Consider the following 14,992-nt stretch of genomic DNA (forward strand, 5'->3'; position numbering starts at 1 on the left):
GTTTGCTATACATGAGCTCTTGTGGTCCTTCTTTCTGTTCCTCCTCTTGCCGGTGGAGCTCCGAGGGCTGGTGGGAGTGATGGGAAGGATGGGGCAGGGTAGCGTGTTGCTACCCTGGCTGCTGAAGCCTGAGGTGGCTGTGGAGGAAGGGGAGAAGCCACCACTCACCAGAGCTGAAAGGAAACACGTATCAAAAGGCTGGTACAGTAAGCTCTAAATTCATCATCCACAGCAGCACCATTGGAACATGCAACAAAAGAAAGAAACCAGTGTTGGGGTAAACCTCTTGGAAAAAAGATTTAACAATCATGCTGAAGAAAGGGCTCCTGCTGTGGTGTCTTGCCAGCAGCAGTGCTGTCACAAGTGATAACTTACATTTGCAGTGGTCCTGCTGGTTGTGTGGGTGGCTTGGGCTGCTCCATGTCTTGCTGTGGCTGGCATGTGGGGGATGGCAGTAGTTGCCGCTTTGGTCCCAGTGATGATGGTTGCTTTTCTGCACTTTTACTGCAAGCAGCAAGGAGGGAAACACACCGACAGAATGAATGAAGCAGCGGCGCGTCTCCGTTTTCCACATTTTTAAAAATTCTGCCCATGAAATCACACTTTCATTCCCATGTCTAAATTTATACCATACCACACAGAGCCTGGAAGGATCATTCAGAGCAGAGTAATTGATATTTAATGTGTTCGTCATGGCACGCTAGATTAAATCCTGTGGTTTAATGTATTTTGTTGAGCATCTGAAAATCAGTTCGAAACACACCGCTCTATGAGAAGCAATCTACAATCTAAAATGAAATCCTTACTCTTAGTAGCAAGCTTCCAAAGGGATGATTTCAAGTTGAAGATCATTCTTCTACATTCATTTTCAAAAAAGTCCAAAGGTGCAAAAAGAGAAATCGGACTACTGCTGGACATGGCAAGGAAGTGACGCTAGCTGTGGAAGCATGTGGCTTGACCTTGATTGAGTGCAGCTGAAAGCTTGATTGGTGTAAATGTAGAGTGTCTGTCTCTGCATCTGATTGTCAGTCTATATGGTCTGCTGTAATTCTTTTCTCTTTTTTTGGGTGTTTCTGTTAAGAAATTAAGCTTGTTGTTTACGCTGAAAGTCATCTTATCCCTGATGCCAGAGCCTATGTAACACCGAGTAGTCAATCAAGCTGTGTTCATGAGGCATTCAAAGGGAAGCAGATGACCTGCTGTGTGACACACACCTCAATAATTAACTTTATTTAAACAGATTAACTCAGCTAAATGTGTCAAAAAAATGCTACACGTGACAGTAATCTTTGCTGCTTCGTCTGGAGGCGTCTAATCTCTGACGACTTGCTCTCATAGATGAGGATTTGCTAGAAACATGGATGAGTACAGTTGCGCTTCAGATGTTGCCATACTCTGAGAATTTGGTTGAACAATACATGAAGGAAAACCTCTGGCCCTTTTCAGGAAACTACTTTCTATCTGACTCAATCAAAAGAGCTGAAAAGCTCTGGCTCGGCTGTCTTATATTAAGCTCACCTAGGGGAATCTCTCCAAGAGATGGTGCTTTCATTCCACACTGGTGGAAAGAAACATTAACGCCTAATTTCTTAGTGGCCGTATCAGTCTTCTTAAATCCCCAGAGCAGATTAGACAAATTGCATCTTATAATCGCGTCTTATCCTGGAGGGGGAAGAAGCTGTGAAAAAGCTGCGTGCTATCGTAACACCACAACGCCTCCTTCAAAACCAGATAAATGAGTGAACTGAAATTTAATAAGATGTGCCCGTAAATTTATAGGGAAGCGATAGCCTGCTGTGATTTGAGTTGAGATGCTGTATTGATTACAGTTCAAGGATTTCAGCCTTGACAGTATTCATCCATGTCACATGTATTTGCGCCGTAGTGATAAACATTAGTGGTGGCAAGATAAGCTACATTTACTCTGCACTTTATTACGATATGGAATACATACATAATCTCATATGTAGAATAAAGCAGAATATATAATCATTTTCATCAATTCAATCATTTCAGTGTGACATAGGTATCTTTAAAGTAAAATATCCAAATTCTTTCCTCTGTTTAGACGATTAAATATTTTCAAAACATATTAGAAGAAACCAAAAAATATATATATAAGAAAAGCACTGCAGACCAGACCAAGCAAAAGAAGAGAAAGAAGTGAAATAACTGTGGCTCATTTCCCTTTTGTTGCTTTGTGATTCTTCCAATGGCTACATGTTAAGGAGTCCCTGCAGCTGCTGACCCAGAAATAAGCCTGCAGAACGTGGCAACAACATGATCTCTGACAGAGAAAGGGTGTGTGTGTGTGTGTATATTTGTGTGAGGCTTGTTGGTATGCAAAGAGGCAGAGTGTGTACCCAAAGCCAGAGGGATTGTGGCCGTATGCACACACAAACACACGGACTAATTCAGAGTGGATGGAGGAAGTAAGCAGGGAAGCAGTGAGGCTCTTTAGAGCTGTCGGGAATACGCAGAATACAAATGGTGAGGACTGCATCCTGGATCCACTGGATTTCCACACAGTGCTGTGGTGATTAAGGGACAGGTCGCTTATTTGAGATTTCTCTGTGTGAATCATTTGCACTGATGTGCACTGAACATTTTTATTGCATTGCACTGATGCACTACTCATCCACATCCACTAAGTCTTACGGAGAATGGCCTGCTTTTTAAGCCAGGCCTCGGTGGCTGTTTGAGTAGTTTTGGCATTGGTCTGGCTCCTTTTTTGTTGTTGCTTACCTTAGACTCTTATGTTTAAAAAGCCCAGCTTTACAGCAGAAATACAGCAAAAATTTACAACCTGGTATATAACACATTTATCTAGTTTTATCTTTAGCTCACTTCCAAAGAGTCAAGGTAAAAACAAAAAATTAAAAAACAACTTTATCAATGGCCAAAATGCCAAACTCAAGGCTTCAAACTGTATTTAGAAACATCACAGTTGCTACATGTCCACTTTTTACCACAGATTTTTTTACCAGCCGCTAAGATTATTTTCGATCTTTTGCCAAACAAGTTCTTGCCTCTTCTTTATCAGTTGCCTGTCTTCCTGGTACTTAATAGTTGTGTCTGCCGGCCTAGAAAGTTTCATTTTCATACATTACCTTAAAGCTGACCTTTATCTCCCTGTCTGGGTTTCATTGACTGGGCTCTAATCAAAGTCATTAGAAGTCTAAGAGCAAACCATGCCTGACTTTAGCCACAGTAATCATGTGATAAATTCTTTTGATCACAGAAACTTAAAGTGTGCCAGCTGGAAATTTCTTTAAAAGCTTATTCTGATTTTATTGTTTTAGATGTCGAGATTCAATATTTTCCTCTTTGTAAAATTCAATATCTTCTAAGTTTTTGGCCTTGTTTGATATAGATCTAAGCAACTAATGCACTTATACGTTAAAAAGAAACACTGTCCATCACCTGTTGCAGTCCTGACATAGAAAACCTGTCTCCTGTTTTAATCTGAGACAGCTTCCTCTGTCACTACTGTCCTCTTTTCCTCCATAACCTTTAAGAGCCTTCCTCTGCTTTTTTCGTGCCACCTGCAGGATGTACCTGTGTCATACGGCCTGATGGGAAGTCTGCTCTGGCTTGCTGGAAGAATCTCCAGTTTGACAATGTCAGAAGTGCTGGCGAGTAGCTGTGCTGCTTCCATCAGAGAGCAGTGCTCTGTGCTGGTCCCGTCTATGGACAGGAGGATGTCACTTACATGCAGCGCTCCACACCTGAAAGAAGTGAGACAGAGGCGGATGGTGTGAGGAAGTTTTCTATCAGGAAGCTGTCTGTTCAGTACTATTATTTGTTTAAAAAGTGAGTTTCACCTTTCCACCACACTGGCTGCTTTTATCTTGTCGATAATAATAACTTGTTTGTTCCTGTAGACTGCCGTGGCGAGGCTGATCCCCAGGCTCGCAGAGGGGCCTTTCACTATCTCCACCAGCAGAGGGCCTGAGGCTTGCTGCACTGCCTCTGAAACCATTCATATAGACAGATATGAGAAATATCAACCAAGTTAATGAATGCATCTAAAGAACCTGACTCAGTAATGGATGAACTCACTGTGCTTAGTTTTTTAGTCTTACAGATGTTAGTCGCTGTGGCATACTTGTTCATTTTATAAATACACACATTATTTTCTTTGTTGTTGTCATTCAGTCACTAGGATTTTGGCTGTCCTCTAAAAAGCAGAGGTTTATAAACGGGATAAAAGCTGGAAATAATATATTTTTTCCCTCAGTTTTTATAATCATATTAATAAGGTCACCAGGACTCTGAGAAATTGGTGGATGCATCCATATCAAGCAGGTTAGACTACCGCAGTGCTGTATTTGCCGGATTATCCAAATCATCAGTGTGGCAACTTCTGCTTGTCCAAAATGCAGCATTTGAACATATAACTCCAGTATTGAAGTCACTTCCTCGGATGCCAGTTTAACACAGTCTTCCCTTTAAAGTCCTTCTGTTAGTTCATAAAAGCTCCCAATGCTTTGGCCTTTTACTACATCTCTGACTTGCTCAGTGTAAATAACCCAACTAGAGCTCTCAGGTCATCAGGTGCAGATCTCTTAACTGTTCCCAGAATTAGATCTAAGTGTGCTGAGGGTGCTTTCAGTCGCTGTGGTCCAGTTCCTGGAACATGTTGCCCACTGACCTGAGGTCAATTACAACTGTGTCTACATCCAAAAACAGACTCAAAATCTTTGTGTTGTCACAGGCTTACAGTTAATAACCATGTGTCTGTTTGTGCGTTTTGTTCTGTTTTTCCTTGTAAAGTTTAATTGTGTTCTTTTTACCTTAAGACATTGTAGAGATCCATATATTTTTTAATGTTTTTACCTTATATGGGAAGCACACTGAGGTCACTTGTAATAATATTAATAAAATTTACATTGACATTATTGTTAGTTAACAAAGCATTTAGACATTAATATTGTTTGGCAAGTTCTATTCCACATGTCTTGATGATAACCACACAGAGAAGTTAAATATCTTGAGTGACATCTTCTTTGCAGGACAAATGTTGTGACACTTATTGCTCATAATTAAAGTTAAGCAATGTTTCAAATAAGGAACTTTAATGAATTTTAAAAAGCACAACCAGTGTATTCTAGATCTTAGTGTTTTATTCGTTTCCTAAATGTATTTTTCTTGTAATTGTGAATCCTGTGGCTGGTCGAATCTGGAGCCAGCAGGTCTGAATCCTTAGATTCCACACACAGGATATGTGTGAATATGTGTCAGCTGTCCTTGGTGACCTGCCCTGTTTTGCATAGAGCAGTTCAGAGTGTGCAATCTTGAGAATTAGTCACTATGATCACATTGAGGTTATAATTAGGTTTGTAGTCATGCAGTGTGTTACTGAACTTAGAGATATAGCTTTCTACTTTTTACCCAACAAAGAGGATGTTTGGTAGAATATCAGTTGTGCTGGATTCTTTTTGTGTCCTCAGGCTGACTTATGTTTGGTGTTTTTTTGTTGTTTGTTTTCCTTTTTAACTCCATTATTGTTTTAAACTGAGCTTAACAAAATAAAACTGCAATTCCAAACTTCTAAAAATAATGGTGGTATGTACCATTTATTGCATTATAGTCCAACCATAACTCACTTAAAGACACAATATCATGAGGGAACACACTTAAGTCAGCGTATGAACACGACCACAGGCTGTACGCAGGCTTTGAACAAGCTCCATTTTTGCAAGTCTGAGAAAAATAATCCTGGTGTAATAAAGGTGACTCAACTAAAACCCATTACTAACTGTGGCATGTGACCAAGAGTGAAAGACGTGCATTGTGGGAAATGTAGAATCCAGGATTTTTTGTCAGGATATCCTGATATCTGCTGCTTCAACTTATTTATGTAAGCTGTCATTATGAACACTCCAACTCAATAGAAACACTAAATCACAGAAGTGCTTATTAACCTTGTTTAAAACACACAAAAGACAAAAAGTAATAACTAATAATGATTATTTTATGGGGGAAACATTGTGCTATAACAGCTTTTAGTGTGTGCTTTGATATCAGCATTTGATATCATTTGGGCAGGTGAACAGATTATTAAGGGTACTGGGGTTGTTGGATAGCAGAGGGACATAACTGGGACAGACTGATACTATCAGTACAATCAATATAATCAATACACTGCTTTGAAAACTTCCCATCTTTTCTCCTTAAATAGCATCACCAAGGATTAGGGGACATGCAATATAATATCTCCCTTTTGCTCCAACTTTTATTTAGAAAGAAAATGGTACAAAAAAGCAACATGTTTAAATTTTTTTTTTTTTTAGCAGTCATTGTTCGGGAACAGACAAACACATTTTCATGAAACAATCGTGTCCCCTTTCCCAGTGTGCTCTCGGGCCGTCTCCAACACAGTCACTCAGATCCACACAGCCAAACGGCCACATGATTTACCCTCAGAGCAATGCTGCCCTATATGCCTCCACATATTCCCTGTGTGTGTGTGTGTGTGTGTGTCTGTTTGTGTGTGTGTTTGTGTGTGCTCACCCATGACAGAGACGTCATACTCAATCAGGAACAGAGCTTCCTGGCCGCTCTGCATTAACATGGTCAAAGCGTCAGCGTGCCTCTCCCGGCTCAGAGGCATCCCATCTATGCTCAATACACGGTCTCCAGCCTTAATAGTGCCCTCTCTGGAGAAGCACAGATGGATAAACAAAGAACAAAAAACAAAACATAAACAACCAGCATAAGATGCTTTTACAAGCAATCGTGCACCAGTCACAGTAGATGATTAAGCAGTTCCACATGAATGTTTCCTCCCAGGTGAGATGAAGGATAAATGAGATAAACAACCGTTAAGTCTTTGACGGTGAATTATGTTCACTCCAGTGTTTAGTGCTCGCAGTTTTCATGTGGGAAAAAAGTGCAATGTTACATTAGCCTCAGGATGAGCGCTGGCCTTTCTGCTTTGAAGATAACATACTCTGTATGTGTCAAAGCCACAGTTTCACAGAGTGGCTTGAATATATGGTAATGAGGAAGAAACAAAAAAGTCTGCCACACACATACAAAATCGTTTCAACATTATTTTAGGTGCATTATTCTAAGGCCTAAAAATCAAATTCCACCTGAACAGCAAATGTTTTAATAGTAAATTATTAAAACACATCTATTAGGAAAGACACATACACAGTACAGATATATGCATTCATGCATTCGTAGAGTAATGTGAAAAGCTCACTCATGCATTCTCAAGACATAAAATGCAGGCAAGAAACATGAATGGCTACACTTGTAATGCATATAGCCTAAAGATATAAACACTGTTTCCAGTAGACATCTATCTTTGTCCATATCTGTGTCCTTATCCTTACCTATCAGCCGGACCTCCAGGCCTGACGCTGGTCACCACCAGAGGACGAGATCTGCGCCAGTCTTCATGGAAGCCTCCTGACCCAAATCAGAAAGGAAGAAAAGAAAATCAGAGCACACAGATCAATGGAAAACTATATGTATTAAAGGACTGGAAAAACAGAGAAAAACATTCTAGGCACCCACCTCTCATGACAAAACCAAAACTGTTGCCCTCCTTGTGTAAACACACCTCGATGCTTTTGGTTATGACTCCTGAGGGGTTCTGGACTAAGAGTAAAGCAGAATTGACAAAATGATTAAATAAATACTAGCAGTACAAAAGGTTTGTCAAAAGTTTGATTCCAGTATAACCTGAAATGTTGAATTTAGAAAGTTGATTACTTGGTAATAGGTGAATAACTTTATGTGTTTGACCTTCTGGTTTGCAAACAGAGCACTGCCTGAGGACCAGGTCAGCTTCCCGTAGAAACATAGTAAGCATTGATTTGATGATTTTCATCCTGAAAGTTCAAACCGAGCCTGATTTGGCAGATAGGTTTTAGGTTACGGCTGTTCTTTTAATATAGCAGAAATATTCATTAAGAGCAGCTGTGCTTCACGCGTGCATCAGCATTAAACATCTGTTCAGAAATACTTTTTCTCAGTAAGCGCTGATTTGGTGGGTTGCTTTTAAAAAGATGTCAGGATGTCTGGATCCAAACATGTAGAAAGGCCACAGTGCAGATGAGTGTGGAAGTGAGGGCTGAGCCCTCTGGCAGTGCAGTGTCCTCATCATGACCTGCATCATTTGGATGTCCAGAGATCTTTCTCCTTTACTTTTGCCAATTATCATTCATTTCCTTCCTTTCAGGAATTTAAAAACTTGTCAAACTAGCCTTTGAATTTAAACCTTCTTCATGTTTTTGTGTGTTGACCTAAATACTCTGTTTTACTCATAATAAGCAGGATAAAGAATGCTTTTGAAAGGCAACTACATTTTTCTCCTGTTCTTGCATTTTAGATTTTTGGCTGCAGACCAAATATTTGAAAATAAAAATAATTTGCATTAATGATAAGCATTTTCATACTGTCATCTCACACAACTCTTTCCATCTGCTAAAACTGTGAATCAGACACACCACCTACCAAATGGAGGCAGTTCATACTCCACTTCCAGCACAACTCGCTCCCCAATGTTCTTCAGCAGGCTGATAATCTCATCGTGACGAAGCTTTGACAGATTGATGCCATTCACTGACTTGATGTAGTCTCCTACATTCAGCTGGTCACTCCTGTGGAAAGTCATAGACAAGACATACGATTAGGATCGGCATTCAGTTACTAAGTGGACAAAGCAGGCAGCTGTTCTGAGTCAATCCATGTTTGTTACCAAAGTTTAAAAATTTGCACCACTAATGTGCAATATCAGCTTTTGGCTGCATTACTGTGTTACTTAATACGTGAGGTGAAAGGTACAAATATGTTTAATGTAAGAGAAAGCTGTGAAAGCTTCAAAATGAGAATTATCAGAATATTGGGGGGAGCTCATTGCTTTGGATTTATAACTCACTACAGCCCTCACCCTGAGCGATTTGTAATCAGCGAGGTGAAATAAGGTTCTTGGGGCGATTGTGGCTCAAGAGTTGGGAGTTCGCTTTGTAATTGGAAGGTTGCCGGTTCGAGCCCCGGCTTGGACAGTCCCGGTCGTTGTGTCCTTGGGCAAGACACTTCACCCGTTGCCTACTGGTGGTGGTCAGAGGGCCCGGTGGCGCCAGTGTCCGGCAGCCTCGCCTCTGTCAGTGCGCCCCAGGGCGGCTGTGGCTACAATGTAGCTTGCCATCACCAGTGTGTGAATGTGTGTGTGAATGGGTGGATGACTGGATATGTAAAGCGCTTTGGGGTCCTTAGGGACTAGTAAAGCGCTATATAAATACAGGCCATTTACCATTCTGAGTGGCTTTCAGTGCATCATCCCTTTGTGAAAAACAAACAAATAAAAGTGAGAAATAAACTTCACAGAAAAAATCATAGTTGGTTTTCTGTTTTTGTTGAAACGGTTATGATAATTGGATCCGACGTGCATCAGCAGTAAGCCGACTAACATAGTGAGCCACCTGTGCAAAAAGGAGAGTGGATGCTGGAGCAGGTTGGCTGAAAGCCTCACGTCTTCACACACTGACAGAGATGATTGTACATGGTGTCTGACATGTGACATTCTGAGTCAACACGAGGCTCATCAGAGAGCTAATTAATTAAATAGATGTTCTGCCCTGCTTGCCCTTCTCACCTTTAGGCTACTGACAATCAGCACTGACAGCAGTAAGAGAGATGTCTCAACCGGCAGAGCTGAACGGCCTGTCGCCTGGTCCAGTCTCGTCACACTATGTCTTTGCCTGTCGCTCTCCTGTCTGCCTGTGTGTCTCTCCACCAAGTAAATTAACTAGCACTTCCACACAAGCATGAACTCGGCTGATGGAAAACAAGCTGCTCGGAAGAATTAGCACTGTGTCTGCGTTTAAAACCTCCTTGGATTTGACGAGTGATGGCATATTTGGCCAAGACATTTTCAGAGGGGCTGTGTCATTCTCACAAATCTGTGTGTGTGTGTGTTTCACTGTGGTCACATGCTGCTTAATCATCATGAAATGTGAGTTTTCCAATGAATTTTCTTATCACATGGCTGATGTTGGGGAAAATTAGCTTTATCTTAATTAAACAATCTTTGAGCACAAAAAGCACGCTCACAAAACATTTATATTGAGTTATCACCACAGTACAGCAAATCAAGCATGAACTGATCAGAAATAGAGATAAAATTTAAATCTGCTCTTGGACATAGCTCCATTGATCCTGTTGGGGTGTCACTCTGGGTCAAGCTGATCTAACACATTGCCTACAGCCCTGCAGTTAGTGAGACGGTGCAGCTTTGCAACATGCGCACGTTGTCAGGGGGCAGAATAATAAGTCCGGGCAGCTTGGTGTGGTTGCCAGGTTTTAAATGCATCACGGAGCAGAGATCTCACCTGGCAGCTAGCCCACCTGGCCGTAGGTTTGACACTCTGGGCTTGCCATCCTTATCAGACCCTCCGGAGATGGTGAGGCCAAGGCTGCTGCCTTCCCTTTTCATCAGATCCACGGTGGTCACTCCTCGATACTCTTCTGCTGACAGATACAGACGCAGGCACAGATCTGCAGTCAGCATTAGCTTCTGCTTGACAGAATCACCCTGTCTGAGGGGCAACGAAAGACTCTTTCCCTGAATCTTTCACAGAAATGCTCTCTGACATAAGACCTCCTACTTTATTTTCTCAGCCTCCTGTCTTCTCCTTGTTCCTTCAGATCTCTCAGTTAATCTTTGTGAAGAGTTCAGAAGGAGGATGTGGAGAATAAAACTGGTTTTATTCAAACGACTCTACATAAGGATTGAGAAAAGAAATGCATCGAATTCATAATAAAGAACAAGCTGGAAATTATCTGGCCTGTCAACAATTGATGGATATGTGCTTATGTGTCAACGGAGAACTCATTCTGTCTTGCGCTCCACATTGTGCTGTGCTTTTAAATCAGTCTGCAATGTGTGGTTTTACTACCAATGACAGGTTTGCAACACAAGCAAATATTTTACCTTATCCAAGCATTCAAAACAGTGCAACTTCAAGCAAACCGCAGGACGTAAACGGCTCTACAGACAAGCGTCTCAATCAAACATGGAGTGATGCTTCCTCTTCTTGGGGACTCAGGTGAATTGAGCATAGTAGCATGAATCAGACAACAAACAAAGTAAATGATGTAACATCAGGTTTGAGTGTATTGTACCTGAAAGGCTGCGCCTCCGAGACGAATGTGATTGGTCAGTTGCCCCGGACTCTTTGCTTCCCTTTGAGTATGGTCCTTCATCTGAAGAGACAGTGTGGTGATAGGATATGTAGGGAAATGCTGCAGCAGAAGACTAAATGAAAACGACTGCCCCAATGCACATCGTGACAGCAGCCCACAGTAAGGGGTTTGAACTTCACCCTCTGTCATTGAGGAGCTTTTGCAGGGAAACACTACAGCCAAAAATACTTCTGTCAGGACTATCTGAGCTAGAATGGTCACCTCAAACTCAGGACCTTGAAAGGTCACACCACTTTGTTTCCCTAACAATCATATTAAAGGGTCAAGGAATTAAAATAGCTAGCCCCTGTCTCCAGCAAGGACCTTTAAAGACCTTTAATTTAACACAAGGATACATTTGCAACAAGCAGCTACTACAGCATGGGAGCCTTCCTGAAAGAACAGCATGCAGTTAATGGTCTGTTCATGCATAGAGAGGAAATCATCATTTCATGTCATTTATAGCAGCTGTCAGATAAAGCTAGGGAATGTGCTCTGCAGAGCAAGGTAGTTTTTATTCTTAACCCACAGTGGGACTCAGCACTGGACCGTCCTCAGATTAGTGGAGCAACTGCCCAGCCATCTGAACCTGAAAGCAGCCATGCATCCATGTCAGCAGTCGTAGTGATGAGGAAACTGACTTGGCATTTCGCTAATCCTGTTCATTGCGGATTAGCTTTTTCAGCTGTCCAGCACAGCGATTGAACATCACATTACAAACTTGAAAAATAGCTGTGCCAGGTCCACACTTGGATGAGATGAGTGGAGGAGAGCATGTTGCTGCTTTTCATATGACGTGCATCAAACTGAAGTACTCACAAGCAAGAGTCTGGAATGATGACTGCGTTAGTACTGCAGAGTGGAGACACTGGTAAGAATCAGTCCTAACACATTAACTGCACAAGCTTTTCAAACCGCTGGACGGTGAAGTTAAGTATTTTTGATTGGTACATAGTTTTGGCAACGCGCAGCCCCAGAACTCTTGAAGGGAACTGAGGTGCCATACATGTTTTTAGATTTAGGGTGATTTACACTGTGTGAGAGTGTCACAATAATTACAATATTCATCTGAACAAACATCCATAAATCTGTCTACACATCATTGAGAAGGCAAACCGTGGTACTCTGCTGGGGAATCATCATAAATGTACATTTTCCTCAGTATTAAATGTAATGAAGCCGTGGTTTTCGCGAAATCCATAAACACACTGCAAACGACACCTGCTGCTAAAAGCTCATTATGCATGCTTTTTAATGGTGCCAGATGTAAACAGTCACAAGAAAAGCAGATTTCAAGTTGTAGCCAACTTCAGGGCTCACTGAAACGTGACAATGTACAAAATGCAAGTGAGACAGAGGATAATAATAGACAAAAAAGAAATCAAGTTGAACTACATATATGTACTGTATGTCCATATATGAGAATGCCTATGAGAATCAAATATTCATGTATGATCTCCTCTCATTTGCTCTAGGTCAGAAATGAAAGAAGTAAGTAAGCTTTCAGGCTTCAGATTATATCAGTTTGACAATGATCTACTGACAATATATTGGTTTGACATGAAGAATGTCATTTCATTTAGTCTGACATGTCTTTTTTGTTATCTGCACTGATTTGCAAAGACTGAAGTGCTTGAAGGGCATCAAACCCACCGCTTTATCTCTGTCCACACCGAGTCACCACATCTGTCCAACTGAAGCTGAAGCCTTCGGACAGCTGAGAGGCATAGATCCTTTGTCATACCTTTACTGACCTGAAACCTTCAGGCAGCCGCGGGATACGAGAAGAAAATCCAGCCTTCGCGTGGACACATCCGCATGAGTCAAAGCTTAACTAGACAAATCTCCGTCTTGCACGTTATGGCGATTTGGAGAATATGCACAAGCATAACATTGTCATTAATTTACCTCACGTCCCTGCACAAGTCCTGTGTCCAGTAGCTTTGAGGCACAAAGCACACAAAGTGAGTGACACATCGCAAACATGTTAGGCAAGGCAAAAGCCTCGTAACCACACGGACTCCTGGGGGCCCTGACGGTCCAACAGCTGTCATTGCTGTCAAAAGGCAACACTGGCTCTGGGTTACACAGACCCAACACACCGCACGTGACTGAATGCTACTGTACCATCAAGCCATCCTCCAGGCATCCTGCTTCAGCTTTGAAAAACCAGCACCCAAATCAAGAGCCAAAATTAAGATTGGGATGGTGTTGATTACAACTATGAATCCTCTCAGTTCTGTTTCTTTAGAGGAAACTCTTTTTTTAAGGGTATGACTACTCCTCCATCTGAAAGACCTGGTGACTACAAATAAGATTCTTCCTGCATAAATATTTAGGGAGTTGATTAACTTCCGAATCAATTAAGGGCACTTTTTACTATCCTAGAATGTAGGTTAAATATGTGGGCGGTACTGACTGACAATGAAATCATATTGCTATTTTCAGAGGTGAAACTTTATTTATAAACTGGGCCCTTCCAGACCCAGTTTATGCTGCTATATCTGCCCTAATTACACATGACAGGATGATATGCAGAGCTGGTGGCTGAGTCCACTGACATTTAAATCTCTCGCAATCTATTACTGCTGCATTGCACGCACTGTAATGATTCCACCATCAAATTCATTTGCATTAAAGCTGAACAGATTTAAGACCGCAGGGACGTAGGCACCTCTCAGAAGTGACTGTCTTAAATCTTCTATGGCCACACAAAATCTGTACCCTTTGACTATGAATGTCAGAATATGTTCCTCTTACCAATGCTGTTCTTGGTGTCTCTCCTCAGACCACAGAGCATGGCTGGAGTTAAATCAGCGGAGCCACCCTCTGGAAGTAACCTTGCTGATCTTTAGTAGTGGGCAGAGAGCTGTGGTGAAAGTAGGCGACCCAAGAGACCAGATCTCAGCTGCTTAGAAAAAACATCTTTCTTCCTTCATTCCTGTGCATCAACTCCAGCATGTCCTTAAATTTTGACACTATCCAGGAAGGTCTGGAGCTCCAAAGGGCAAATTTTGATCCTCACTACCTTCCTAAATGATTATTCTAAATGCTCACATACATCTAAAACTACTATCTGCCAAGCTGTGCTCCTTCTATAAAATCCAAAGCAGGGAGAGAAATGGTTCGTGTCCTTTTCTTGCCATTTCGCTGTTGTCCCGTTTTTTTGCGCTATTCTTACTAATCGCTCGTCTTTTTTCCAGAGGATTTATCATGCCCTCTTCATACACTCACATGAGCTCACACACAGCCCTCTCATACAGAGCTACAGCGTTTGCTCTCCCCTCTCTCTGTCTCCCTCTCTGCCAGAGGGGTTCAGTGAAGCAGGCACACACGATAGTCACTCCCTCCCCTTTGCCAACCCCCACACACACATAGACAGACTCTTTATCCACTTTCCACCAAGTCAAACACATTCTCAGCACACACATAGAGTACACACGTTCAGATTAGACACGACAAAACTGCGCACACCCCACACACTCAACTCTCGGAACAATTAACACCACCTGCACATTCATTGTCAGACAGTGTCACGTTTTTCTCACATGGAGACAAAACCGTTTTACAGAGCTTGTGTCTACACAGTGCTCTTATCTTCTCTCTTTTTCTCTCATGCACGCACACGTGCACACGCAGCATATTGGAGGAAGCATATGTTAAATTCCTGTGAAGAACAGCTGCCTGTACATCTTGCAGTTGTTGCTGCTTCTAAATATTATGCAGTCGTCAAGCACAGTCGACATTCAAACTGCAATCGTGATAATAAGTGAAATATATTCAAACGGCA

General features: G+C 41.8%; 1 protein-coding gene across 7 annotated transcripts in view; it reads right to left on the reverse strand.

Moving 5' to 3' along the window:
- Window positions 1–14,992, reverse strand: part of LOC113012877 (glutamate receptor-interacting protein 2-like) — a 32,892-nt gene that overhangs the window by 16,062 nt on the left and 1,838 nt on the right. For 2 of the 7 annotated variants that reach the window (XM_026153287.2, XM_026153293.2), the window contains exons 2-11: window positions 11,143–11,223; window positions 10,350–10,488; window positions 8,473–8,618; window positions 7,531–7,614; window positions 7,347–7,422; window positions 6,517–6,662; window positions 3,825–3,972; window positions 3,559–3,728; window positions 376–504; window positions 12–173 (exon numbers count right to left, since the gene is read on the reverse strand). In XM_026153287.2, coding sequence (XP_026009072.2) covers window positions 12–173; window positions 376–504; window positions 3,559–3,728; window positions 3,825–3,972; window positions 6,517–6,662; window positions 7,347–7,422; window positions 7,531–7,614; window positions 8,473–8,618; window positions 10,350–10,488; window positions 11,143–11,223 — 1,281 coding nt within the window. Of the gene's footprint in view, window positions 1–11; window positions 174–375; window positions 505–3,558; window positions 3,729–3,824; window positions 3,973–6,516; window positions 6,663–7,346; window positions 7,423–7,530; window positions 7,615–8,472; window positions 8,619–10,349; window positions 10,489–11,142; window positions 11,224–13,962; window positions 14,926–14,992 lie in introns of those variants that run through there. The other 5 variants (XM_026153291.2, XM_026153290.2, XM_026153289.2 and 2 more) reach the window with 5 other exon arrangements.

The sequence above is a fragment of the Astatotilapia calliptera genome, chromosome 20 (genome assembly GCF_964374335.1).
Source record: "Astatotilapia calliptera chromosome 20, fAstCal68.1, whole genome shotgun sequence".
In the NCBI taxonomy this organism is placed as follows: Eukaryota; Metazoa; Chordata; class Actinopteri; order Cichliformes; family Cichlidae; genus Astatotilapia; species Astatotilapia calliptera.